This window comes from Ambystoma mexicanum, chromosome 12, assembly GCF_040938575.1.
Source record: "Ambystoma mexicanum isolate Mex_15411 chromosome 12, UKY_AmexF1_1, whole genome shotgun sequence".
Taxonomy (NCBI): Eukaryota; Metazoa; Chordata; class Amphibia; order Caudata; family Ambystomatidae; genus Ambystoma; species Ambystoma mexicanum.
This window is the reverse complement of record NC_090936.1, coordinates 1,235,577,680-1,235,605,660: the sequence shown is the minus strand read 5'-3', so window position 1 is coordinate 1,235,605,660 and position 27,981 is coordinate 1,235,577,680. Positions and strand designations below refer to the sequence as shown.

General features: G+C 47.7%; 1 protein-coding gene across 1 annotated transcript in view; it reads left to right on the top strand.

Annotated features, from left to right (window-relative positions):
* The window catches only part of STAB2 (stabilin 2), a 1,783,079-nt gene that overhangs the window by 1,286,298 nt on the left and 468,800 nt on the right, over positions 1 to 27,981 (top strand). The window contains exons 52-53 of the mRNA XM_069629923.1: positions 7,967 to 8,053; positions 24,194 to 24,340. Of these exons, the coding sequence (XP_069486024.1) occupies positions 7,967 to 8,053; positions 24,194 to 24,340 (234 nt within the window). The remainder of the gene's footprint in view (positions 1 to 7,966; positions 8,054 to 24,193; positions 24,341 to 27,981) is intronic.

The following is a 27,981-nucleotide window of genomic DNA, read 5'->3' as shown; positions in this document are numbered from 1 at the left end:
CTTTTCCCTGGATTTCAGAACCATCACACAGGAGATGGTTGGCTGAAATCGACGAAAAATCAATGTGGTCGTAGAAGGACCAGTCCTCAGCCCTAAAATGTACGGTTTTTGGGACATTTGCACCACAGTGCACCGCAGCAAACTACACCACACCAGAGTGAGGGAACAGGTGAGGAGAGAGCACAGTAGGTCCCAGTGTGCAGCAGCAGACCAACTCTCACCTCCTCCCAACATCTGCTCCAGGGTGTGTCAGCCAGCCACACATGCCCATTCTCAGTGCAGTTTACTTCAGAATGCAAGGCACGTCAAGCAATAAGCGAATCGGAACAGCGACTTACAGGATCATTGATTTTCAAGAATCGATGAGAGTCTGTCCACCTTACCCGTTCAGAGAATGGGTACTTTTTGCTAGCATTATATGAGCTTTGAACAACTGGTAAAAAGGCTTCCATTTTAACTTGTTTTTTATTTTGATTGAATATCTTTTAAACTTGTTCATTTACTTTTTTTATTTTTTTTTATTTGATTGTTGTCTGGTTTCTATTGATTGATTTAGCTTCTGCAGAGACTTCTTGTTGCTCTATACGGGAACCTGATTGCGCATGTGCTAGCAGACACATTCTTTCTGCTTCGAGGGGCATAACAAGTATGCCTTTCTATAGGGCTACAGCAGAAGTCAATGGAAGCAATTCAGATAGTCTGGGTTTGATGTGGGTGATTCTTTGTCTAAGTTCCTTCTATTTTTGCATCCTAAACACTGAGGCGGGCCCCTCCAATTTATCCTGGAAGAATTTCCTTCATTTCATCATGCTCTATTTGAGAACTGGGAAATTAAATTGTCAAAAAGCAGATTTACTTGAGGATCAGGCTTATTAGAGAAGTAAAGAATATACTCTTATGTTTTTCTTCCTTTCCAGCATACCTATACTTCTTGGCACAGGACCAGGGTCAAGCGCGTGTGCAGAGTGGAACCCTCCACCCCCTCTTGCCCTTTCCACCCTCTACACCCTTTTGACCAAGCTTGGGGAGGACTGGACACCTGATAACCACATGGGTCCTTTTTCAACTGTGTCACCCCTTCTCTTTTAACTTTTTTCATGGCCTCCATTAGGTCTGCGCGGTCGTCTTATGCTGGGGAAAGCCGGGTTTTCTCACTGCAGCTCCTGAAGTAGGAACCTCCCTGTGCCGGAACCCCACGCATTGCATCTGGTATGCTTTGGCCAGATGACCATGCTTGGGATCTCTGTGTGTTGTGTGATGTGCTTTTTGTTAGGTTGCTCAGGGAGTTTCTCATACGTGGGGAATCTGTTTTAGAAGGCTTCAATCACAGAATCTTCACCAGTTATTCATGGACAAGGCAAGGAGGAAGTTTAAGGAAAGGCAAAATATTTTCTCCTCACCACCCTGGGAGGGAGATTCGTTCCCTTTGTGTCCCCAGTTCTCGGACAGTTAAGAAGTTGGTAAACAACTATTTCATGGCCACAGATCAGGGTTGTGGGCAACCCTTCTGCAAGATGTACAGCAAGGCAGAGGTGTCCTCAACTCTCTTGCACTCCTGGTCAGGGGACTCCCAGGCCTGTATTGCGGAGTCTGATCCATCGCATACGGCCATTGATGGCAGCAATACCAAGTTGTCCTACTTTGTGCCCCTGAGAAGTGTCCTACACGCGGCTTCACACCTCCTCAAGGGTCTACGCAGATATGACCACATGACCCCACCCCTCGTTGACCTTCACTGGCTCCCACTGCACGCACAAATCACCTTCAGGTCTTGCTGCATTCCCTATAAGGCAGTCGCCCTCAAGTCACCCATCTACCTCGCGGAGTAACTCAGCATCTCTGGCGGACAGAGCGCCACCAGAAGCGAGGCCACATGCAGACTTGAAATCTGTCTGCTGCAAAAAGAAAAGGACCAGAAAACAAGTCTTCTCTGCCTACGCCCTAAGACTATGAAACCTTCTCCCCGTCAGCATCAGATTCGCTCTCACGCTTCTACAATTGAGAAAAGAACTCAAGTCCCACCTCTTCAAGGAGTCTCTCCTCTTCAACACCTAGGCCATCACGTCGCCCCCCCACTACCTCAGTTGCTAGATGCCGTCCGCCCTTCCCCTCTCTGTCAACCTGCACAGCTGCACCCCTCCTCTGTGCACCTCTGTATCTAATCTCCACCTGTATATGTGGTCTGTTGTTACCTCTGTAAAGCACTCCTTTGCTTCTTGAAGCTATGTCCGCGCTCAATAATAATAATAATAATAATAATAATGACATAGGTATCTTTTTCCCTCTGCTAATGGACAGTGACCACCTTACCGCTACAGTCGAGTGAAACCCTTCAGGCACCATAAGATTTAACCTGCAGTGGCGCCTTCACATGTCACTTTTGTTCTCTGATGCCAAGGTCCATTCACAAACCCGCACAAAGGATCTCTTTCCACTTCAGGGGGGGGGGATCTGTTCTGTATCAAAATCAAGAAGTTGAGGACACTGCAAGCGATGAAAAACGACTTTATGGGGTTCTTCAAGAGATTCAAGTGCCCATGCCCCCCTAGCCAGTTCAAATTCCATTGTCAGCTCAGTTGGGGCTGGTTTAGCTCCCACTTCTGAGGGATCCTCACCCGGTGAGTTCTCCCACTCCTGCATCAGTCCATTTTTCTCCCGCTCAGCCGGCAATGCCGGCTCATCCGCTGGCACCATCTGAGGCATTAGGCCGAACACTGCAGCAGATTCTGATGGTAAAGGGAATTATAACCAGGTGAGGAAGGGGGCGGATTCTCCTCTGCTTGTTACTTCCACGAGAGGCTGGAAGGCCTCATGGATTGTTTGGGCCTTTGGGTTCCAAACTCCCCAGTTTCAGAGGAAGGAGTTTTAGCCTCTGTCTTAGCCTTCAAGGGCCAGGTTGTACATGGACCCACTTTGACCCATCTGTGATTTTAAATCTAGAGGTCCCACGATGTACTTGTTTGCCACACATGTAAACTCTAAATTTCTAATTTGAGAGCGACGCCTCTTGGATGGAGAAGCGATACAGCTTGAGGGGGAATACCATGGATACACATTTTCTTTGGTCCCTGTGATTCACAATTTATTGAGGAAATTCATGGCAATGATCAGCTGTGCATGACTCTGATGACCCCTCACTGGCCAATGAGATTCTGTTTTCAGACCTGCGGTCATTGACGACTCAATCTCCTATGCTTCTTTCCAGATAGATGGATCAAGCATCTCAGCAGGTGTGTGTGTCCTTCACCCCTCCCTGCAATCGCTGCACTTAGAGCCCGGATGCCTCTGAAGCTATCTCAGGGACTTCGGGGCCTGTCTGAAAGCAACATAGCAGCCAGAGAAAAAGCACAAGGACACAATGTAAGCAGGTAGTCCCGATTCTGCCACTTAAGCATTTACAAGTGCATACAATCGCTCTGGGCTTCTTTGTGCCGTGTTGTATCCTTCATAGCATACTTGGCAGGGTCAGGCAATAGATCTGATTCCCACAATACTTTCCTGGCAGCCCCACAGCCTATGTCAATTTGGAAAGGATACATCTACAATTTGCCAACTCTATAATGAAATATCATTTTGAGGGACTTTTGCATATGTACCCCCCAGTTCTGTCCCCACATACTTCAGGGGATGTTAGTGTGGTAGTTAACACGTTGCCCCAAATTCTTTCAAACTCCTTGACATCAGTTGACGAAATCCTGATTTCATGGAAGTCATGTTTTCTTGTTGCTTTGATGTCAGCAAGGAGGGTTAGTGAACTGCAGGTGCTATTGGACATACAACCATTTACAGTTTTACAGTGTTTCACAAGGGCAATGTTGTGTTGCGGACTCATGCTTCCTTTTTGCCTAAAGTAGTATCGTACTTCCAGATTAACCAAGAAATCGTCCCCGGAGGCAGAGAGGATCCTTCACGTTCTGAAGGTTCCTTAGAGTACTCATCTTCTATTTGCATAAAGCAAAACTGACTAGGATGTCAGACTTGCACTTCCTACTTACGGCCAAACCGAGCCAGATAGACAAGGCTCTAAAGCTATGCTCGCCAGATGGATAGCCTTGTGCACCGAGTTAGAGCCATAGCGGCTTCTTCTGTGGCCTTTCAGAGAGGTGTCTTAATAAATGTCTTTTTCAGAGGGCCCACATGGGCCTCTGTTTCATCTTTCTGCAGGCACTACTCGCTAGACCGCACCTCCAAGGCTGAGTCAAGGTTTGCCCAAACAGTCTAAAAGAGTTTCTTTGGGTAAATACATTTCCCAACCTCCTGATGAGTGATGTGCCGTGAAAAGCTTCCATATGTATGAGGCAAGGGGCCAAGATGTAGGAGTATTCCCACTTACGCCCCGTAGTGACCACTGTGTTCCCACTATCTTTTCTATAGTCCCTCCCTCCATCTCTTCTGGTCCTGGTTGTGCCTGAGCCTAGGTGGTTGCAGGGAACTGGAATGCATATCTGGTGAGCAGGGCTTGGGAAGGTGCCTTGACCTGTTCTTATCTAGCAGTCCTATTACCATAACCACAGAGGCTGTTCCCAGATGCCAATGATCGTCCAGTGGCTCTTATATCCGGTTTCCCAATTATCGTCTGGAACGCAGAGTCGGTATATCGTCTGGAACGCAGAGTCGGTAATCACATCTCATATTAAGGGTGGTTGCGGCTTTGCTCCAACCCCGGGAGGAATTATGTTAAATGATGCTGCACAGTTTGCACGGTCTGTAGTCATCACTGATACTGATGGTTGACTATGAAGTAACGGTGGATGATAAAGGATGGACATGTCACGTGGGATCGGGCCTGTAAACCAATATGTTTAAACTGTTCTGAACGTCATGTTTTCTGTGCAACATATTACAGCATATTGGACTGGCATGGGATTGTAATCTCCCTAAAACTCCCTTATCAATGATCCAGAAGGTTGATCCAGGCCTTAATTTTGACTGCCATGGCCTTTTTTGGTGATTTCAGTATTTCACCATGCAAAGCCTTCTAACATGTTCTCCTTCTTTAACCCCCTAAGTGCCAAGGACGAGATACCTCGTCCTTGGCACTGGGGAGGTAATCCCAAGGACGAGATACCTCGTCCTTGGCACTGGGGAGGTAATCCCAAGGACGAGATATCTCGTCCTTGGCACTGGGGAGGTAATCCAAAGGGCGAGATATCTCGTCCTTGGCACTGGGGAGGTAATCCCAAGGACGAGATATCTCGTCCTTGGCACTGGGAGGTAATCCCAAGGACGAGATATCTCGTCCTTGGCACTGGGGAGGGGAGGTAATCCCAAGGACGAGATACCTCGTCCTTGGCACTGGGGAGGTAATCCCAAGGACGAGATACCTCGTCCTTGGCACTGGGGAGGTAATCCCAAGGACGAGATATCTCGTCCTTGGCACTGGGGAGGTAATCCCAAGGGCGAGATATCTCGTCCTTGGCACTGGGGAGGTAATCCCAAGGACGAGATACCTCGTCCTTGGCACTGGGGAGGTAATCCCAAGGACGAGATATCTCGTCCTTGGCACTGGGAGGTAATCCCAAGGACGAGATATCTCGTCCTTGGCACTGGGGAGGTAATCCCAAGGACGAGATATCTCGTCCTTGGCACTGGGGAGGGGAGGTAATCCCAAGGACGAGATATCTCGTCCTTGGCACTGGGGAGGTAATCCCAAGGACGAGATACCTCGTCCTTGGCACTGGGGAGGTAATCCCAAGGACGAGATATCTCGTCCTTGGCACTGGGGAGGTAATCCCAAGGGCGAGATATCTCGTCCTTGGCACTGGGGAGGTAATCCCAAGGACGAGATACCTCGTCCTTGGCACTGGGGAGGTAATCCCAAGGACGAGATACCTCGTCCTTGGCACTGGGGAGGTAATCCCAAGGACGAGCTGTCTCGTCCTTGGCACTGGGGAGGTAATCCCAAGGACGAGCTGTCTCGTCCTTGGCACTGGGGAGGTAATCCCAGATACCTCTTCCACCTCGTCCTTGGCACTGGGGAGGTAATCCCAAGGACGAGATGTCTCGTCCTTGGCACTGGGGAGGTAATCCCAAGGACGAGATATCTCGTCCTTGGCACTGGGGAGGTAATCCCAAGGACGAGCTGTCTCGTCCTTGGCACTGGGGAGGTAATCCCAAGGACGAGATGTCTCGTCCTTGGCACTGGGGAGGTAATCCCAAGGACGAGATGTCTCGTCCTTGGCACTGGGGAGGTAATCCCAAGGGCGAGATATCTCGTCCTTGGCACTGGGGAGGTAATCCCAAGGACGAGATACCTCGTCCTTGGCACTGGGGAGGTAATCCCAAGGACGAGATACCTCGTCCTTGGCACTGGGGAGGTAATCCCAAGGACGAGATATCTCGTCCTTGGCACTGGGAGGTAATCCCAAGGACGAGATATCTCGTCCTTGGCACTGGGGAGGTAATCCCAAGGACGAGATATCTCGTCCTTGGCACTGGGGAGGGGAGGTAATCCCAAGGACGAGATATCTCGTCCTTGGCACTGGGGAGGTAATCCCAAGGACGAGATATCTCGTCCTTGGCACTGGGGAGGGGAGGTAATCCCAAGGACGAGCTGTCTCGTCCTTGGCACTGGGGAGGTAATCCCAAGGACGAGATATCTCGTCCTTGGCACTGGGGAGGTAATCCCAAGGACGAGATGTCTCGTCCTTGGCACTGGGGAGGTAATCCCAAGGACGAGATATCTCGTCCTTGGCACTGGGGAGGTAATCCCAAGGACGAGCTGTCTCGTCCTTGGCACTGGGGAGGTAATCCCAAGGACGAGATACCTCGTCCTTGGCACTGGGGAGGTAATGGCACTGGGTAGGTCTTAATGAGAGCATGATTCCTCCTCCCGTGGAGCGTTGGATCTATCGCGCTGTTGCCCACCTCTCCTCTGACACACTAGCCAATGTTTGCTATATATTTGCAACAAGTTCTGGATGTTGTATGTTTGTCTATGAGGATTATGATAGAAACGGGGACGACCCATAACGCTGACCTCCTTGGAAGTCAGTTTGTGTCCAGTGTTTTGAGCTGTGTAGCAGTGCCCCCAACAATACATGTATGTTGTAGGTGTGTTTCCACCCTGCTATTGCGTTGGAAATAAACCGGGTACATCAGCAAACCCATCACCCCACTTCTGAACCTAAGCCAAAGTATATGGGTCGCCCTCTGTTCAGTGGTCATCCATGGTAAACGCCTATGGGGGCACTCGCTGAGCCAGCAGGGGATGTTCTGTCTGCATGCAAGGGAGCACGGCAAAAGAAGCAGTTGCATGCGTGTGGACTGCAGCCCTTGGTGCCGCAGGATAGGCGTCACGGCAGTAATGCAAGAGACAGTGCACATATGTCCTCTCACTGGGGTCTTTATCCACAGTCTGTTTACCAAGTACTTTTTTCTTCAGAGAAGCCTTTGGGCTACTTCCTTCTGGTCATTATTTTCTTTCATTTATGTTGCAAGAGATAGCCGATGGGCAAACTGCAAAGGATAGAATGGTAACATTGCATATACTGCACCAGTTCATTAATCTGGTTCCCAACACAATGCAGGCCATTTAAATCGTAGTTCACGTGTGTACTGCATATGTTTAGCCTGGCGTGTAAGCAGTCCTCTCCATGCTGTTTATTGTGACTCAGTATACATCTGCACGAAAATCTGGGCAGTCATTTGTTGCCATGCACAATGTGCACCTATGCACAAAAGCAAATCTAAGGCAAACGCCAGGTGGAATTCCACGTGAATTCCAGTGTCCCTGCCCACATGGACATTCAGTGTGAGTGGAGATGCTTGTGGATTTGTTGCACAGAGTGGCCCCCAGCTCAGTGTAACAAATCCAGGAAAATCACATGGACAGTCCTTTACTATCTGTGACAAGGTATCCAGCGGTATATAGCATATGTCTATCTGCCCCCTTCTGCCGTTCAAAAGACACCCCAGTGTAATTTTCCTCATTAAAGGTAATATTTTCTCCTTTTTGTGTTTGCAGGTCTTGACCAATGATCTCCCAATGACAAAGACAATGAAGACCCTCCAAGGTGGGGATGTCAGTGTGCGATGTGCGGAGAAAGGCAACGTAAGTTCTGCATGCCTGGAGGTGGCGCACCCATGCTTTATGTGCGTGCCCTGTAAAACCGCTCCGTCAGAGCTGCCTTCAGTGCAGGCGCAAGCTAAGACCACATGGAGTGTCCTGATTTTACAGAACAATGCTCCTTCCAGCACTCCACCAGCATTTGGATCATGAGGGATGCCTTAAAGGCTGTGTTGCTTAGTCAGTCAAAGAAATATTTCTGTGTATTGTCATGAATGAGTTCTACTAGACTCAGGGGAAGTGCGTATAGCGCTTAGAAAAGATACAAGAATCTCTCATGTGAGTTGGCTGTGGGCTAATGAGGCTAGAAGGAGTACTGATCCTCAAAGAGTAAGCTTGTTGGCCAGTAATGCCTCATCTATACTAATATCTTTCTCTGGGGCTGATGACAGAACAACTCAGACACTGAACTTCCATCCACACAAGGCAACATTATACGATATTCATCCAGCGCGACAACCTGACCACTTTCCTGGAAAGTGCCTTATTTAAACGTGCACAGTATTGTACAGTGTTAGGGAGAATTCTCTGTATAGGCTAATTTCCCAAACCTAGTGAGTCCCCCAGCAGCTTTGCTGGATTTTTGGGGTTTATTTTTTTCTCCTGCCAAGAGTGAGACTCTTTTACCCTCACTCCTGGACATGATTTGAGTGTGTTCCTTTGAGTCTAGATGTGTTTAATGGGCTATGGGGTCTTTTACTCCATAGGGCTTCATGTGTTTTTGTGATGTGTGTTACACAGCACCCTCAGTGCAGTAACAAAGGGGCGTCATAGTGACCCCCAAACATAGACTCCATACCCTGGGACTGACTACTGTCTCCCAGGGCATGTAAAGTCACCATTGACTTTACTAGTCTTAAATTGTGAACAGAACCAGTACAAACCATCATATTGTGGAAGTACTGATAGGGGTTATTTGATTGCCCCTGGGTCTGTTTTTCAAGGGGGCACTGTCCAGTCCCCCCTTGTCGAGTTTCTGGCTGGTGGCAGTGGTTACCACGTGAAATATTCCACCGGAATATTTCCTAAGGGATTTTCCCATTCATTTTAAATGCACCACTTTTTTGGTGCAATGTTAAAGATACCGCCGGGTTATTTACTTAATATTTATTCCCCGGTTGGGTCTTTTTGCCAGGACTCGGTTTTAAAATGGCATTTGTGTTCTCTTCTGTGACTCCAACCCAAGTCGAGCCCTTTGTTCCACTTTTGGCGGGCTTCTGCACAGAAGCCTTCAAAAGTGGTGCCACTCTGTCTGGGTCTACAGGATGTGTGGGAGGGGGGAATAGGCACCCTGGAATGAGTTGCCTTGGCAACTCAAGTCGCACTCTTGTGTGATTGGCCCAGTGGTGAGCCGCCCGGCTAACCACTTAGCATGTTTGAGTGACAGCTAGGACTGATGAAAGGGGGTTTTCTGCATAAAAGCAGGGCTTTGGGGACTGGAACTTCAGAAGTCGCCACAGGACCTAAAGAATCCGAAGAGGGAGAAGCTGAGCCGACCTGCTATGACGACACCACCGGTGGAGCCCTGCTGAACCGAACTCACCACTTCCCAACGACAGAGGAGATCTTCTTCCCGGAGAGTCTTCTTCCTTTGAGCTGGTGGGGTTAACCAGTTCGTCCTCTTTTCACCTTCCTGGATCGTCTCGTGGTCGAATCGCCCGGGCCAAGCACCCCGGTGTCCGGATAGCCACGCTTCACCACTACCGCGAATAAAAGGGTAGTACCTTTTAACTGGGAAACTCTGCGGCTAGTTTCTTCCCTGGCAGTGCAATGACCTCCAGCTTTCCTCCACATCCAGATCTTCTCTTCCCCTGGACGAAGCACCGACTTGCACCCACTGCCAGGTACAACTGCCCCTGCTGGAGCTTTCTTACCATTTCAGGTACTGTGTCCCGCCTGGTCTCCCTTGCAACAGACTGTTCAAGGTGTCCCGTAAATCCTTGGCTCTCTATCCTGGGGTGACCTGGGACCTGTTAACTAACTTTTCTGAATTGATCCAACTTCTTTTGAACTATCTGCAAAGACTTTTAAAGTGTACATCAACTGTGTGATCTTGGGCACATTCCGCCTTGCTCTCTCCAAGAGTGGGCCTGGCCTATGAACTTTCTTGCTCTACAGTAGACTTTACCTTTCCTGACTTGCTGTGGTTCTTTTACAAGTGTTGGTATTGTGTGCTTTCCTAATTCTGCCTTTTCCCTCCCTTTTTAAATAATTATTAGAGTGCCATCTTAGTTAAGTGCTCACCTCTGTATTGATAATAAGTGGTGTTCTTTTCCTAAGACTTGTTGAATAATTAATCAGGGAGGTGTATATATTTCTAGTGACGGTGTGAACTTACTTGACATATTAGTGCCAGTGTATTTACAAGTGTTTTTAAATAAATAATTATATACTTTTATACCAAAGCTCTGGTCAGTGTTTGCTTGTGCTACTGTATTTTTGTACATAATGTGTATACTCTATATACTGCCTAACTCTTCTTGAAGGAAGTCTGACTGCTCAGCCACAGCTACCAGGTAAATCTGGGTGGTACAGACTGCTACCAATTAGGTGTACTGTCAACACCTGTAGTCCTAAGCCTTTTGCAGTGGTCCCTAAGGGATCTTCACAGGTTTCTGCCTAACATACATTTCATTTCTAATGGATCCCTTCCTGCCACGGATTCCTCATCAATGATATCCCTATCCCAGCACAGCTGTTCTCCGGAAACGTTTCTGTCGCCATGTGAGCAGCGTGGCTCTGCATCGGTTCCATCCAACGCCTGTACGTGCCCCTCGCCGGGTATATATGTGGTGGTGCCGCACCCCATGGCCTCAGTCCCTTCTTTCCACACACTTTGTTCGCTAATCAGGACCATCCTCGTTGAACTTCTATTTTTGACAATACCATGCCTACTCCATTTAAGGCCTCCGGTATCACGCCATGTGCAGAGTGGGCCGGCAGATGTCGGTCTCGGATCTGCACCGGGTATGCTTATGCTGCTTTGGTGAGGACCAGAACACTCTGGGTTGCGGGTCGTCCAGTCCATGCACCCAAAGGCCCTATGGGAGCAAGTGGCAAAAATCTTCATGTTCGTCCACAAGACAAAGGGTAAGGTTCTGCAGTCTAGGTCGAGGTTACCCGGATCAACGCTCCAAAGATCATGCAGCTCCACGTGTGGAGATGGAGAAGATAGAGAATAAGCATCGGAAGAACGCGCTCTCCCCGAGTGAGTTGTCTCATCACCACTCTCCTTCCTCCACAAAGAAAAAAGAGCCTCCACTCTAAGGGTTCCCATAAGCCACCAACACAGGTGACTTTTCCAATTCATTTCTCCATGCCATAGGAATGGGACAACTTCCTCTTGAAGATTCTTGACATCATTGCCAAGGCACCAGCGGCTCCGACCCCGGTGCCTGTTGCGCGGGCAGCAGCACTGTCTGCTTCGCACGTGACATCGATGGGTCCCACTGCGTCTTCTGCGACTGACAGGGTAAACTCAATCAGTGTCATGGACTCCATTTTTTATGTATGACATCTACGAGGTAGGCGACCAGGTCCCTTTTGGGCTAGAACTCATGGGTTCTAGGGAGGCGAGAGACTTCCTGGAGGAATTTTACAGAGGAGTTTAGGATGATCTGGACCTGGCAGAGGACCTGCAAGAAGCCAGCTGCCTAGACACTTTCCCAGAGTTGGACATCTTACCGACTCCCACCCCAGGTAAGTCTCAGGCCGCTTTCCAACATCTGATGGCTAAGGTGGCCGATTCTCTGGGGCTCTCTGCTGCGTGCAGGTCCAGAGTTCAACACGAACTCTGTGACAGTCTGTGCGATGCACAAACAAAGGAAACCCTCCTGCCCTTTAATGTGGGGTGGAGGCCCTGGTATTGGAAGAGTGGGGTAAACCTGCATCTGTTTCGGCAGTGGACGGGGACCTGATGACGCCCTCCAGAAGTTTCTGTCGTCTAAGGCGATTGCTAAGTCTTTAGGGCTGGCAGTCCAGCAGCCTAAAATGCAGTCCTCTTCGGAAGTTTTCGCCCCTTTCCCTCCTTTGCCCAGAGTGGCTGTGGACCACCTACCCCAGGAATGTGCAAGCCAAACGCCTGGATATGGCTTTTGATGGAAAGCATCCATTTGGGCCACAGGCAGATGAATCGCTAGGAAAGTTTAAATAATTGGACCTAGCCGCTTAGCTGGGGTTAGCAATGCATCACCCTGCCAAGTAGTCCTTCAGTTTTGCCTCTAGAAGCAGGGGCTGCAGGTGGTTCGTTCCTTTTGGAAGGAAAACTCAGCGGCTGCAGGCCAAGCAGGGACAGAGGTGCTTTTCACCCCGGGCGGGGCAGAGGGGCTTCTAAGGGCAACAGACTTCAGCAGCAGCGACAGGGACAGCAGTTAAGCCGCTTTGAGGAGAGGTGGAACACTATACCATCAGATGCCTCCGTCTTGCAGCTCGCCAGATGGGACAACTATCTGCAATTCATAAAAAGGCCCAAAAACAGACCACTCCAGCTCCACGAAGAACTGAGATCCCTGCTGCTGAAGGGTGCAGAGGAACAGGTGCCACCCGAGGAGAGCATAGAGCTGGTATCCCCGTTACTTTCTAGTAAACCAAAAAAGGAGGAGGACCTCAGGGCCTTGTACAAGTTCCTGAAGAAAGACAAGTTCAGGAGGATTTGTTTGAAAACCTTTATTCAGCGTGAACCTTTAGGTAGATTGTGATACATTTAAAAAAAAACGTTACACAGATAATGATGCAATCTAATCAACAATATTTACAAGAACAAAATTACACCATAAACTACATAAAAAACTTCAAAAAATAATTTGTCCTAAAATAAATCAGTCTAAGATCAATTAAGGTACAAAATTCATTAGCTCGTAACAAAATAATAAAGTGTCATTTTGTGCATACATTGCCCCTGTTTTGGGGTTTTCTTCCCACGCACAGTATTGTTCTGTTCCTTTTCGGCCATGCCCGCTGTATATATTAAGAAACAAAAAAAACATGTTCAAATTAGCTGGGGATCTGCAAAGCAACATTGCAGTTCGTGGTAATATAAAAGCATCGGGACAGTGGTTTTCGATATCTGACCCTGAGTTGTTTCAGACCCTCATGGATTGACATGAAATGAAGGGGACGCGCCACAGCCGCGCCACCGCACAAACATTCTGTGCCTTGACTCTTCTCCAATGCCCTCATTCTGAATCTCATGTACAGTGTGCACGCATATCTCGGGGACCTTATATCCAGGTATTCCTTGATGGCTGGGTTGCGCTATTCATGTTAGTAGTCCAATCCTGCAACCCACTGGCCAGTGTGGAACACATTAACCTTGCGCTGTTGTTTTTCTTGCTCGAATGGGCAGCTTTTATGCTCCTTTTTGCATCATCTTCCCAATATGTGATTAGGTCCAATGTCATGAGGTGCTTTTTAACATCATTAAGCCAATTCATTTTTTTCACTGCCCCCAGTGACAGCACGTGTTTCGAGGGCCTCTCTGTACTTCCCTAGCTCCGGCCTGTCAAATCCCAGTATCTTCACTAATTGGGTCCAAATTGCACTCCATACGTACTGTCGCATTTCATGTACTTAGCAGCAGTAAAAGGTGTTAGGGAGAATTCTCTGTAAGACTAATTCCCCAAACCTAGTGAGTCCCCCAGCAGCTTTGCTGGATTTTTGGGGTTTATTTTTTTCTCCTGCCAAGAGCGAGACTCTTTTTGCTCCCACTCTTAGACATGATTTGAGGTGTTCCTTTGACTTTCAATGTGTTTTATGGGCTATGGGGTATTTTACTCCATAGGGTCTCATGTGTTTTTTTATGTGGGTTACACAGCACACTCTCTGCTGTAACACAGGGGTGTCATAGTGACCCCCCAACATAGACTCCATACCCTGGGACTGACTACTGTCTCCCAGGGCATGTAAAGTCACCATGGCTTTACTAGTCCCAAATTATGAACAGAAACCAGTACAAACCATCATATTGTGGACGTAGTGGTCGGGGCAATTCGATTGCCCCGGGGTCTGTTAGTCGAGGGGGCACGTCTCCGTCCCCCCTGATCGAGTTTTGGCTGATGGCAGTGGGTATTACTTTTTATATTCGACTGCGAATATATCTCTATGGGATTTTCCCATTGTTCAAGGCTACCAACTTTAATTATTTAATTCTTATAGCCTCGAACATACCTCCGGTTTATTTATTTAATATTAATTCACCTGTTGGTATTTTTTGCCAGAACTCGATTCTAAAATGGCGTTTGTGTTCTCTTCTGTGACTCCAACCCAAGTCGAGCCCTTTGTTCCACTTTTTTGTGGGCTTAACGACAGAAGCCTCCAAAAGTGGTGCCACTCTGTCTGGGTACCACAGGAGGTGTGGGAGGGGGTTTAGGCACCCTGGACTGAGTTACCTTGGTAACTGAAGTCGCACTCTTGTGTGATTGGCCCAAGTGGTGAGCCCGCCGGCTCACCTCTTAACATGTTTGATTGACAGCTAGGCTGAATGAATGGGGGTGTGCTGCATAAAAGCAGGGCTTTGGGGACTGGAACTTCAGAAATCGTCACAGGACCTAAGAATCCGAGGAGAGAGAAGCTGAGCTGACCTGCAACGATGGCACCACTGGTGGAGCCCTGCTAAACCGTCTCACCACTTTTCCCGACGACAGAGGAGATCTCCAGTCTGGAGAGTCTTCTTCCTTTGACTGGTGGGGATAACCAGGTTTGCCTTCTTTTCACCTTCCTGGAGCATCTCGTGGCTGCCTTGCCTGTGCCAAGCACCCCGGCAACCGGAATACCACGGTTTACCACTACCGCGAAGAGAAGGGTAGTACCTTTTAACCGAAAAACTCTGCGGCTGTTTTCTTCCCTGGCAGTGCAACGACCTTCATCTTTCCTCCACGGCGAGACCTCCTCTTCCTCTGGACGAAACGCCAACTTGCATCTGCTGCCAGGAACAACTGTCCCCGCTGGAGCTTCCTTCACACTTAAGGTACTGTGTCCCGCCTGGCTTCCCTTGCGACAGATCGTTCGGGGTGACAGTAAAGCCTCGACTTTCTAACCTGGGCTAGCCTGGGACAACCTAGCTAACTTTTCCTGACTTTAATTTCATCCTTTTTGTGCGAACTATCTACAAGACTCTTTGGGCATAACCCCACTGTGTGAACCTGGACCCCTTCTGCTTGCTCTCTCCAAGAGTGGGCCTTGCAATTGACTTCCTTGATCTCCAGTAGAACTCTGCCTATCCTGCCTTACTGTGGTTCTTTGTAAAAATATTGAAACTTGTGTGCTTCCTTAACTCTGCCTCTTTCCATCCCTTTCTTTACAACTTATTAGAGTGTCATATTATGTTAAGCGCTCACCTCTGTCTGAAAATAAGTGGTGTTTCTCACTAAGACTTGTCTAATAAGTGAATAGGGTTGTATATATATGATAGTGACTGTGTGCTGAAATTACCTTCCTCGTTTTTGCTAGTGTAAATCACAAGTGTGTTTTTAAATGAATAATTATATACTTTTACACCAAAGCTCTGGTCAGTGTTTGCTTGTGCTACTGTGTCTCTGTACCTATTGTGTATACTCTGTATACTGCCTAACTCTTCTTGAGGGAAGTCTGACTGCTCAGCCACAGCTACCAAGTGAATCTGTGTGGTACGGACTGCTACCAAGTGGGTTTACTGCCAAACACCTGTAGTCCTAAATCTTTTGCAGTGGTCCCTAAGGGAACTGCACAGGTTTCTGCCTAACAAAAGGTTTTTTTTATGAACTTGTTTTCGATGGTTGTTAAAGGGGAAGTGTCTATATAGGCCCATATTTCAGCTCCATACAGTGCTGGTGCCTTTGCTTGGGCCCCATAGATTTCAAGCGCTGGTTTGATAGTTAACCCGCCATGTTTCAAGTAAAAACTTTTCAGAGCCCCACTGGTCTTCTCTAGTGTAGTCTTGGCCTTTAATAAATAATTAACCCAACCTGTGTTACTTGCAAACTGCACGCCCAATTAATCGTACCAAGACACCGGCTACAACTTAATCCCATCCACCATTAAATTCAGGGGCTCCGATTTTGAGTTTCTTGGGCTAAAGACCATGGACTTGGTTGTTGGCGTTGATCTCCAGGCCAACCTCTACACATTTGCCTGCATAAGTTGACAAGGCCAAGCGCAGTCCCATGAGTGTCATTGATAAAATTACAGCGTCGTCTGCAAGAAATAGATGGGGAATTGATCACTCCCCATCCTTAGGGCGGGTTCCGGTGGCAAGGATCTGTTTGATAATCAAATTTATATAAATACAAAATAGCAAGGGTACCAGGACACCACCCTGGCGAACCCCTCTGGCCACTGGAAAATATTTTGAAAGTACCCCCCCCCCCCAAACTCCATTGGACCATTGCTGTATTACTGGGATACGAAACCACCCGCACGCCGGGTACCAGGCAGAGATGAGTACAATGGACAAACGAATAGGCTCAATTTTATTAACAGCTAGTTATCACAAAGGCCAAGCTTCATGGCCTTTGTAATAACTAGCTGTTAATAAGATAGAGCCTAATCGTTTGTCCATTGTACTCATCTCTGCCTGGTACCCGGCATGCAGGTGGTTTCACTGTTTTGTTTCCTCAGCCCAAGTCTGGCGATGTTTGAAGATCGCCTTGGCGGAAATCTTTCCAGCGGCGTACAAGAGAGAGATAGGGCGGTAGTGGGAAGTTCTGCTCTATCTCCCTTTTTGAAAATCGGAACAATCTCAGCCGAGGTCGAGGTCTCTGGAATGCAACCTGTCTCCATGGTAACATTGAAGGCCAGAGTTAGTACGGTAGACCAGATCACAGGCTCGCTCTTGTAAAGATCAACAGGTATATTGTCGGGCGCACCGCTTTTCCACCTGACTGTGCCCTGATGGCCTCCCCCACCACCCCCACACTTAACACTAGATGAATGATGCTCCAATTCTTTGCCTGGCTTGCCCCTGAGGGTAGTGCCAGCTCTATATTCCCTGTGCAGTCAGGAGGTTTATACAAGGCCTCCGAGTGTCTATGCCACCTGTCTGGTGTAATGGATTCTTGCAGGGTTACATCTCCCTCCAAGTCTTTATCTGTGACATGCTTCCAGAATCTAGAAATGTCACCCTCTTTCACAGATTCAGGCATGGAAGCCCATTTCTCTGCCATATACATGCGCTTTTTGGCAGTTGTTATATTGCTGTAGGTGGCTCTCAGAAAGCGTAATTGATCTCTGTCTATCTTTTCAGCATGCTTTAGGGAATGAAACAATCTATTCTTGGCATCTCTGCAATCCCTCTCGAACCATGTTTCAACCTTTCCTGCGCCCTTGCTAATTTTAGACTTTCGAGCAGGCACAATGGGCTCTTTTAGTTTAATCATTTCCTGGAAACCCAGGCTCACTTCTTGATCTGATTGTTCCCTACCACACATGGTCGTAATAAGATGTAAGATTTGACTGTATATACCAGGGATCTGGTCCCCCTGGCTCATTGCTGCCCACTCAATGGTCGTCAGGCGTGCCCATGTACCGTTTTTCCAGAAGACCTGGTATTACTCAAACTCTTAATTGCAGCTCTATTCTTAATGAAAAGCATTATCGGCCTGTGATCACTTTCCAGGCACTCATCACCTCACAGCTAGTCACTAAATGCCAGACGCATATCAATAACAGAGTATAGTCCATTTGTGTACTCACTTTAGGGCCAAAGTATGTTTGTAGCCGGTTGGTCAGCCGGGAAACATCCATTGCAGGCCCTCAGATCGAGGTTATGCAATGACCGGGTAGTTTTGAGTGCAATACTGTGAGTTCTCAGGGCTCTGCAGCCCCAGGACTGGTTGGCGTCGCTGGATCTTCAGACGCTTACTTTCATGTACTGATCCATAGACAGCCCTGGCGTTTCCTGATATTCATCATCAGGGACCCTCACTATCAGGTCAAGGTGCTCCCCTTTGGCCGAACCTCCGTGCCTAGCGTCTTCACCAGGGTCATGACAGTGGTAGCGGCGCACCTCAGGAGATCTGGCGTCCATGTATTCCTGTACCTGGATGACTGGCTAATCCAAGGAAGCTCCCCGGAGCAGGTATCGACGCAGCTCGACAAAACCTGCTCCCTGTTTCATAGTTTGGGCTTCTCCCTAAACTTCCAGAAGTCCTATGTGACACCAACACAGAGACATCTAATTCATTGCAGCAGTCCTGGACAACCGGGTGTGGAAGGCTTTCCCTCCTGAGGAGAAAGTCTCCAGTGTTAGGCAAATGGTCATGCTTTTCCAGAACCAGAACAGACTACCATCAGCTTCCTTCCTCTACCTTTTAGGCCCCATGGCTTCCCGCATTTTCTGGGTACCAGATGCCTGACTGTGGATATGATCCCTTCAGTGGCTTTTGAGGGATCACAAGGTGTCGGGGTCGGTGGCCAACGACCTCTCATGGTGGGCCAGCAAGGAGAGCATGATGGCAGGAGAAACCTTTTGGCCACTGTGGCCCCTGGCGTGGGTGGTTACACATGCATCCTCGAAGGGATGGGGCGCTCACTTCGGGGATCTGCAAGTGCGTGGCCTTTGGTACATCAACAGACTGGAGTTGCGGCCAATCAGGCTAGCCATGATGACTTTTGAACCTTCCCTCAAGAGGAAGCATGTCCTGATTTTGACGGACAACACAGTGGCCATGCATTACCTTAACAAACAAGGTGTTGTGCGGTCCTTGCCCTTATGCAACGAACCATTGCAACTGTGGTCTGGCTATCGGAGAACGAGATCTCCGCTTCTCCAGCTTATCTGGCAGGAGTGGAGAATGGGCTGGTGGACGCTCTGAGCAGGCAGAGCATGGTCTCACACGAGTGGGAAGCGTGCCCAGAAGTTCAGGAAGAGATCTTCACTCTGTGGGGGTACCCCGACAGTGAATCTGTTTGCCAAGATGGCCAATGTGAAGTGCAAACAGTTCTGCTCAAGGTAATTCCCAGTGAAGGTGTGCATTAGGAGACACGTTTCTTTGACCTCCATTAAGCATTCCCTCCGATACCTGTCATCCTAAGAGTTCTCAGGAGGCTGGGGAGGTTCCAAGCCACCATGATCTTGATAACCCCGGACTGGGCGAGGTGAGCATGATACTCAGAACTCCTGAAAATGGCCATCTGCCCACCTCTATGACTGCCTATCTGGCTTCCTCAGAGACCGGATCTCCTATCCCAGTCGGAAGGCGGGTACCTCACCCAAGCTCAGAGTCCTTCAACATACATGCATGGCTCTTGAGAGGACGAGGTATGATGCCTGAGACCTCTCAGAAGAGGTACTTGAGCTGTTACTGACTGCACGCACACCTTCTACTAGATCTCTGTACGCATGCAGATGGAAAAGATTTGAGGAGTGATGAAGGGAACGCAAGATAGATCCCATCTCTTGCCCCACCACTACTGTGATGGAGTTCTTCTTATCAATGGCCTCATTAGGCCTCCATGTTGCAACAGTCAAAGGCTACTTGGTGGCTTTGTTTGTTTTTAAAAGGTCCCCAGGGTCAAGGGTCTTTCTTTACGACCCCAGTTGTGGACCAATTCCTGAAGGGCCTTATAAATATGTTCCTGCCTACTCCTTTTTTAGTTCTGGACTGGGACCTTAACCTGGTTCTCACATTTTTGATGGCAGCTCCGTTTGAGCCCATGCACTTATGCTCGATCAAGTTGCGCACGCTGAAAACTGCCTTTCTGATGGCAATCATGTCTGCCAGATGTGTCAGTGAGCTACAGTCACCGTCCTGCAAGCCACCTTTCCTCCGGTTCTTCAGAGAGATCTCTACTACTGCACAGCCTAAGCTTCTCCCTGAACTTCAAGAAGACCCATCTAACACCAGTCGAAAAGCTCCTGTTCATCGGAGCAGTCCTAGATAGTCGGATAGGCAAGGCTTTGCCTCCCAAAGAGAGTGCCGACAGCATACCACAGATGGTACATCTTTGCCATGCCACTTTAACAGCGCTTCATACCTCCTCCTTTCAGGTCTCATGGCCTAATGTATTTTTCTGATGCCAGAGGCCAAGCTGCGTGTCAGATCCCTTCAGTGACCCCTAAGGGACCAGTGGTCTCAGTACCGGAGCGCTCACAGATACTCTCCGGGTGTCCAATCAAGAGGTCCTCTACCTCGATTGGTGGGTCAACCACAGCAATCTTATGGAGGGGGAACCCTTCTGGCCTCCTTGGCCTCAGACCCGAGTGGTCACTGATGCGTCTCTGAAGGGCTGGGTCGCTCGCTGCGAGGACCTGCAGGTGAACGGCCTTCGGTCAGCGACGGAAGCCAGGTGGCACATCAACAGGCTAGAGTTGCGAACCATCAGACTAGCCCTGATGGCCTTCGCCCGATCCCTCAAGGGGAAGCATGTTCTGATTCTCACGGACAACACAGTGGCCATGCACTACCTCCACACACAAGATGGAGTGTGCTCCCATCCCCTCTGCACAGAGGTGATTCAGCTGTGGTCATAGTTAATGGAGAATCAGATCTCGCTCCCGGCAGTTCATCTGGCAGGGACAGAGAACAGTTTGGTGGATGCTCTGGGCAAGCAGAGCATGGTCTCACATGAGTGGGAAGTGTGCCAGGAAGTCCTGGAGGATGTCTTCTGTCTCTGGGGTACCCCAGCAGTGGATCCGTTTGCCACAGAGTCCAGCAGGAAGTGCAAACATTTTTGCTTGAGGGAATTCCCAGCAAAAGGCGCACTGGGGGACACGTTTCTGATGGACTGGACTTTCCCTCTCCTCTACACTTTCCCCTGATTCCCGTCGTTCCTTGGCTTCTCAGGAGGTTGAGGAGATTTTGAGCAACCATGATCTTGATCGTCCCAGACTGGCCAAGGAGATTGTTGAACTCCGATCTCCTGGATCTGTCCATCTGTCCACCTCACCAGTGGCTCGGCGTCCGGCTCTCCTAACCCAGTCGGAAAGTCGAGTGCATCACCCGATCCCGTAATCCGTCAACCTACTTGCGTGGCTCTTGATAGGATGAGTTATGATGACTGGGACCTCTCAGATTAAGTACTTGAGTTGTTGCTGGCTGGACGAAGACCGACTTCAAGATCTCTGTACGTGTGCAGGTGGAGAAGATTTGAGGCGTGGTGCAGGGAACGTGAGATTTACCTCATCTCTTGCCCCACCACTACAGTGATGAGTTCCTTCTGTCAATGGCCTCAGCAGACCTTCTGGTCACCACAACCAAAGGATATGTGGCAGCCTTGTTTGTGTTCAAAAGGTCCCCGTATGATGGTTCTTTCTTCACTGTTCCGGTCATGGCCCAATTCCTGAAGGGCCTTCTGAATAGGTTCCCGCCAACTCCTTTTATTGGCCCAGATTGGGATTTTAATCTGTTTTTAACCCATCTGATGGTGGCTACATTCGTGACAGACCTGGCTTCCTTCCTAAAGTGGTTTCAGAGTTTCACCTTTCTCAGTCTATGAGTTGCCTGTCTTTTACTGGAAAGAGGCAGAGCAGTTCCACCATCTTGACCCCTAAAGAGCCTTAAGTTTGTATGTTGCTTGTCTGTCCGAGTTTTGGAAAACTGGCCAGTTGTTCGTTGCCCATCCATTATCCCGTAAAAGTCTTGCCATAACCAAGCAAACCCTGTTGCGTTTGATTATTTTATATATATCCGAATGGCATCAGGGCACATTCTACCAGGGGGTCTCAGCCTCTACAGCCCTGCAGAGGGGAGTTCCTATTAGGGACATATGTTGTGCGGCCACTTGGTTGTCCCTGCATATATTTGCCAAGCGTTACTCTTTCGATGTTGCACGTGGAGCAGATGCAAAATTCAGTAGAGCAGTTATACAAAGCCTCCTTGTTTAATGCTTTATGTCCTCCGTCATTATTCTAACTACTTGGGGAGTCTATCAAGATGAGGAATCTGCGGGAGAAAAGCAATCCATTGAAGGAGAAATTGCTCTCCATAATGAGCTTTCTATAGATTCTTATCTCGCAGATTCCTCATCGCCCCTCCCATCCATCCCCAGTCAGAAAGTCCCTGTGGCTTAACGCTTCTGTCCAAGCAAGGAGACAACTGATAATGGTTCTAAAGATAACCGCTTCTATCTTACTATCTTTAAAAAAAAAAAAATTTTAAAAATGTTCTCCTTTTCTAATCTACTAATTCCGTGGGGTCTCCCCTTTGGGAGGTATCCCATTCCTAAATGTTTTGCAGGCTGGTTAGCCTCCCTCCCATTGTTTTCCTCTGGAGAATTCAGGCACGGGATAAAAAAAGTAGGAACTGAAGCATGGGTCGTAGTGACGTGGTATTTATCCGACGCCTAACGTCACGTCCGGAGCCGACGATCAAGCACCCCGCAAGATGAGACTATGATCGACGGCAGAGTCGAGGTCCACTACGCCCGCTGTTGAAAAAGTTTCCAAACAGCAGAGCTGGCTAGGGATATCTATTAAGATGAGGAATCAAGAAGAATGAGCGTCAGAAGAATCCATGGAAAGATCATTACAGGAAGTAATTTCTCCTTTGTTTTGTTTCCTGTTCTGTGCATGACCGCCTGATGTTTTGCCAAATGCCATTAAAGACGCTTACCAACCTACTCTGTAATTGCATTGAGTATTGAGTGGTGAATTCTTCCACAACACCTTTCATCACTCTCATCTCCCTACAGAGATGGTGACATTTGTATCAGGAAGGGGCTGCCTGCGGCGGCAGAAAAAATAATTAGTGCATTGCTCCTGCCTCTACCACTGACCTTTTAAAAATGGCACTGCCCCCTCTGTGTCGTCTTTGTAAGAGGTCAGGGGAAGAGCATTGCTAGTGTTCATTTTGATGCAACCGCGTCTCCTTTTATTTCTCATTTTGTGGTGCTGACCCCAGCAGATAGCCTTTTCACCGTATGCATCTCCCCACATAGATGGTCATGGCTGACTTGTGAAAGGTCTGGCTGCAGGGGACATTTCTGGCCCACAATGGCTTGATTGAAAAGTAGTGCAGAAAGGCCTTGCAGCGGCTTCCTTAGGATGGACATGACCTCTGCTTGGAGATTTGTGGAGACTGGGGGTGGGGGGCTCTGGTGTGTTACCCCCCTTATTTGCTGGGTTTGCAGGATAGACTTGGGTTTAGGACAGGGTATCCTTTTCTCCATAGAGTTCTTTTAACCTGCCATGTTAACCAGGAGATCACTCTTCCAGTGTTTTCTCTGTCACCTTCTCCTTTGGCAGAAGGCCTGCACATGTTACATGTCCAGAGAGCGGGTTTCCTTTACCTGCAGATGGTCTTGAGCTTACAGAAAGATTAGTTATTACACCTATGGTCTGAGAAACTCAAACACCTAAGCAGTGGTTTTGCATTACTTGGAAATCTGCAAGATGTCAGGGTTCCTCTCCTGTCCCCTTAATGGGGCAGATGATTGAAGGATGTTGCTTCCCCATGAGCAGAGGCTAGTGGGGTTTCCTTAAGGATTAGTGGGGTTTCCTTAAGGATGCATGAGGGGTGGACACTTTTCAAGCCCAAAAATGGATCCAGTATGTTGGAGGTAAACACCTCTTTTATTGTACCCACAAAGTGAGTACAAGGATGGGAAGATATTACAGCTTTCAAGACCACGTGGGTCCCTTCTTCAGACATCACAACGATGACAGGGTTAATGTGTTTGAGTAGGAACAGATTTGTGCACACTTATACAAACTCTTAGAAACGTCACCGCTTGAACCGTAGCATCTTCTGGTTATTTCTGTAGGTCCAATGGCAGGTATCACTGCCTCCAACCTAGTGTCATGGAATGGAACATTTCATGATCTTGTTTGGCAGGGAGTCAACCCAAAGGTTGTGGGAGACTTCTGGTTCAATATATATCAACTGGACAAGGAAGTCTGGACTCCAATAATTGAAAGTGAGTGTTCTAAGTCCAGGGGTACTTCCTTCACTTATTTAAAAACAAATAAGAAGAATCATGTAACAGGGAAATCTACTAGAAAAGAACCCTTCTGACCTTTGTAAGGTTTTGAGAGTGAAACAGCTGCTCTAAGTTTTATCAGTTACTTCAAGGAGTAGTTTGCAACTCTGTCTGTGTTCTCGAAAACCTTGCTCTCAGCGTTGCAGCAGCCTGTCACCTTCAAGGCGCTGTAATCTCTGGTTGGAAAGGGGGATACTTAACAATCTGTGATGTGTGTCTCTTTCTTTTGCACAGGGAGATATGCTTATTAATGATGGACAGTGCAGGATAGTACAACGCCAGATCGAGTTCGACAGTGGAATCGCCTACGGCATCGACTGCCTCCTAACTCCGGCATCTGTTGGCGGCCATTGTGACTATTTGGTCACCCTGGCTCATCTGGTGAGTTGCAATTATGAGCACCCTTTGAATGAATGAAGGCATGGATGAATGAGTGAGTGAAATAATGAAGCTTAACATGCAACCAAATGTTAGTCTAACCCTTAACTGTTTAGAGACCCAGGACGTTACTGGTGCCCTCTACACCCAGGATAAGCAACCTCTGACTCGTCACATGTTGTTGGACTATGGGTCCATTAAGAGTTTGATGGTGGGCAATCATTCTGGAGTTCTATGGGACTTCAGAATTGGGAATAACTAGTCTGCATGGCACATGTGGTAATGATATTTGAGTTTGGCATTGTTTGCGATGGAAATGCCGCCAAACTCTTCATGAGGACCTGACCTATGACTCACATAAGCTTCACCATTGACTCTACTGGATAGAGCCACTGACAGTTGTAGGTCAAAACATTTGGAGAATCCAAGGTTGCCTACCGCTGCTGTGAGGCCTCCAGTGGAATGCAAGAGACATAGTAGCTGTGTTCTACGATACTCTGCAAACTCGTTTTTCTAGAAATATGCAGCACCCGCAGAGGTGGCTTCCACTGCAGCATGAAGACAGTCTCCTTCTAGAAGGCTGTCCCTTCACTGAGAGCTCTTTCACTTAGCATCTCTGTCATCAGGCACATGGACATCGATGCAGCAGCGGAGGCAGAACTCTGGACAGAATTTTGAGGCTTGAATATTTTTCCCATTAATTTGGTTGTTTGGAGTAAACATGATTTTAGGGAATATATAAACAAGTTCCCATTCTCAAATGCAATATTTTTAGACATGCAAAAGTTATTTTAATTTAAAAACATGTTCTAATGGATTCTTTCCTCCCACCGATTCCTCATCTATGATATGCATATCCCAGCGCAGCTGCTTACCGGAAACCTTTCTGCCAACAGGGGGCACAGCACTGTGCCGCATTGGCTCTGTCTGATGCCTCTACTCTTCTGGCCCAGAAATGACATCTGGGCCAGTATATATATCGGAACCGCACCCGTGACCTCAGATCCTTTTTTCCGTGCACTCTGATCGCTGATCGGAACACGCTCGTCGAGCTTACCTACTTTTTTCAAAATACACCATGTCTACCCAGTTCAAGGTCTCGGGCTTCAAGCCATGTGCGGACTGCGGCTGGAAAATGTCGGCCTCGGACCCCCTCCGAATTTGCTTTTCTCCAGCATAGGTGATTGACTGATTTTGGTATTTATTATGTTCCAGTACACAAGTGTTTCAATGCTCAACCAGGCAAGGGAGGGGGAACAAGGGAAGACAAAATAAACAATCTTACTTGGCCTGGTGTCATTTAGATCGTGCAAGTGCACAACAAGAAGTGCACAGAGAGGGTACAGGGGGAAGTGCAACTAGAGCAGCAGGGCTCTGAGTTAAGTGCAAGGAAGGCTGCGTCTACAGGGAGCAACCCAGCCAGGTAGTGCAAGCTAAGCCAGGCGGCAGTGCAAGGTGCTACACGAAAAAGTAGGGATGTCCGGATTTGCTATTGTGGATTTTTGGGGACAATAAACAGTATTCAAGCAAAAGAGAAAGGAAAATCAACATGTATTCTATTTAGAGGTGTTAATCATAAGTGTTTAGAGAAGACCAGTACTAATGCTCAGAAATTGAGTCATCCAAAAAGAGGGAAAGCAAAAGAAATACAGATATGTCTTCAAAGTTATGACAATTTATTTTCAACATAGAAATTATTTCAAACATTCATAGGTTTATAAAAAAGAAAGATTAAAGTAAATATAAAGAATAAAAACATTATTGAGCAAAATCCACATTAAGGAAATTACATAAACTGGTTGTGTGGTAAGAGCAATATAGAAAAAAAGGGTCAAGAAACAATTAGATATTTTTATCTACCGCTAGTATGTACCAACATTTCCCCACATAGGTTAGGATTAAATCATATAGGTGGTTACATAGAAGGGCAAATGATAATGTGTGTGTATGATCAAATTCTGATCATATCTGGTTGTATGAAATTTTGCCAAATCTGCCAACGTGTTTGGCTGTTTTGCAGATTAGTCTTAGAAGAGCTTCCTGGAGTAACTAACCGCAATATGATCAACAGAGAAACAAGAAAAGGATTAGTGTGGTTAAGTAAAGCTCTATGACACGTTTCGGCTGGCCGGGATTGGCGGCATCAGCATTTCAGCCTTCTTCGGGGCAAAAACACGGACTCCAGTCTCCTAAATGGGGGATGGGAAAAGGAGGGAAGACAAGAAAGACAAGCAGATACAGAAGAAATGTCAGTAGTGAATTGAGGTACATATCTGTAATTCCTGTTTCCTTCTAGAAAGGTCTAGACAGAAGCTACAGGATTTTTATTCACAAAAAGAGGGTCACCTCTATACTCACCTTGAAATTTCGACCACGGGTATTTTGGAGGTGTGGTGTTAGTATTGGAATCGCAGACTTCCTATGGAGTGGCCTTGCTGTGCACTGTTCTTATTTCGAACAGAAGCGTCAGGAGTTTCGTGAGTTGGCTAGTGCAAGTGGTGCTTGGGGAATATGTCTTGACCCAGGAAGGATACCACGGCAGGTAGTGGTTGCAGCAGCCTGTGGATTCAAAAATAATGTAACTAATCAGTATGGGCGGGACAGGTGGACCCTAAAGATACAAACAGGTATTTTTTAAATTTTAATTTTATTGATTTTATCATAAACAACAAAGAGAAAAGGAACAGAAAACCAAGGTACATATCAGGTGATACACCATTCGTAAGATTCAATTACATAACAAAAACAGAAGTCTTAATGTCAGCTCGCAGTGTTAAACATTTATCTGGGTTCTCAGTTGAGGTGTATTTCTAGAAACTAAAAAAGAAAAACTTCCCCTTCCCCCTTCCCCCTCCCCTCCCGTGTTTTAGCACCAATCCATTTATCGTGGCTGAAGCGTAAAGACGTTGATATTTATGTCTCCGGTGTCTGGTCGCACAGTGATCACTTGTTTCGAGAGTTATTCAATTACTGCTGAATGGGCATTAGATTTCCATTAGGACTCCTCAGGCACATCCGATTGGGACTCATTATCTGTTGTTAGGTGGTGACTTTTAAAGTCCATCCATAGGGCTTCACATTGGTTTCCATTAGGTAGATATTTGTGGCTAGGGCAATCCATTTGTTTTTTCCAGGCACCACTACGGATTTCCATTTGATCACCAGGAGAGCCCTGGCGGTAAGGAGTAGATGGGGAGGTCAAGCCCTTCACTCTGGTCCAATCGTCTGCGTCCCTTTCTAAGCCAAAAAGCACGAGGTACGGGTCAGGGTCTCTTTGGATGCCATCTATTTCCTTGATCCACCCTAGATCCTCGTTCCAAAATACTTTGATGCGCGGGCAACCCCACCACATGTGCCAGTAATTAGCCGTTTGGCCACATTTCCTCCAGCAAGTCGGGCTCATTGTTTGAGACATTCTGGATAGTCTGAGGGGGTCATATTGTCACCTATGCAGGAGTTTGATGGCATGTAGTATGTATTGACAGGATATTGATGTTCTGGAGGCGGCTCTGCACATTATATCCCATTGCTTGGGGTGTATTTCTTCCCCAAAGTCTTTTTCCCACCTGGACCTCAAGGGCTCTGTGGATCCATCTCCTGTTGCTATTAGTTCCTGGTACATTATTGATATGAGACCTTTCCTC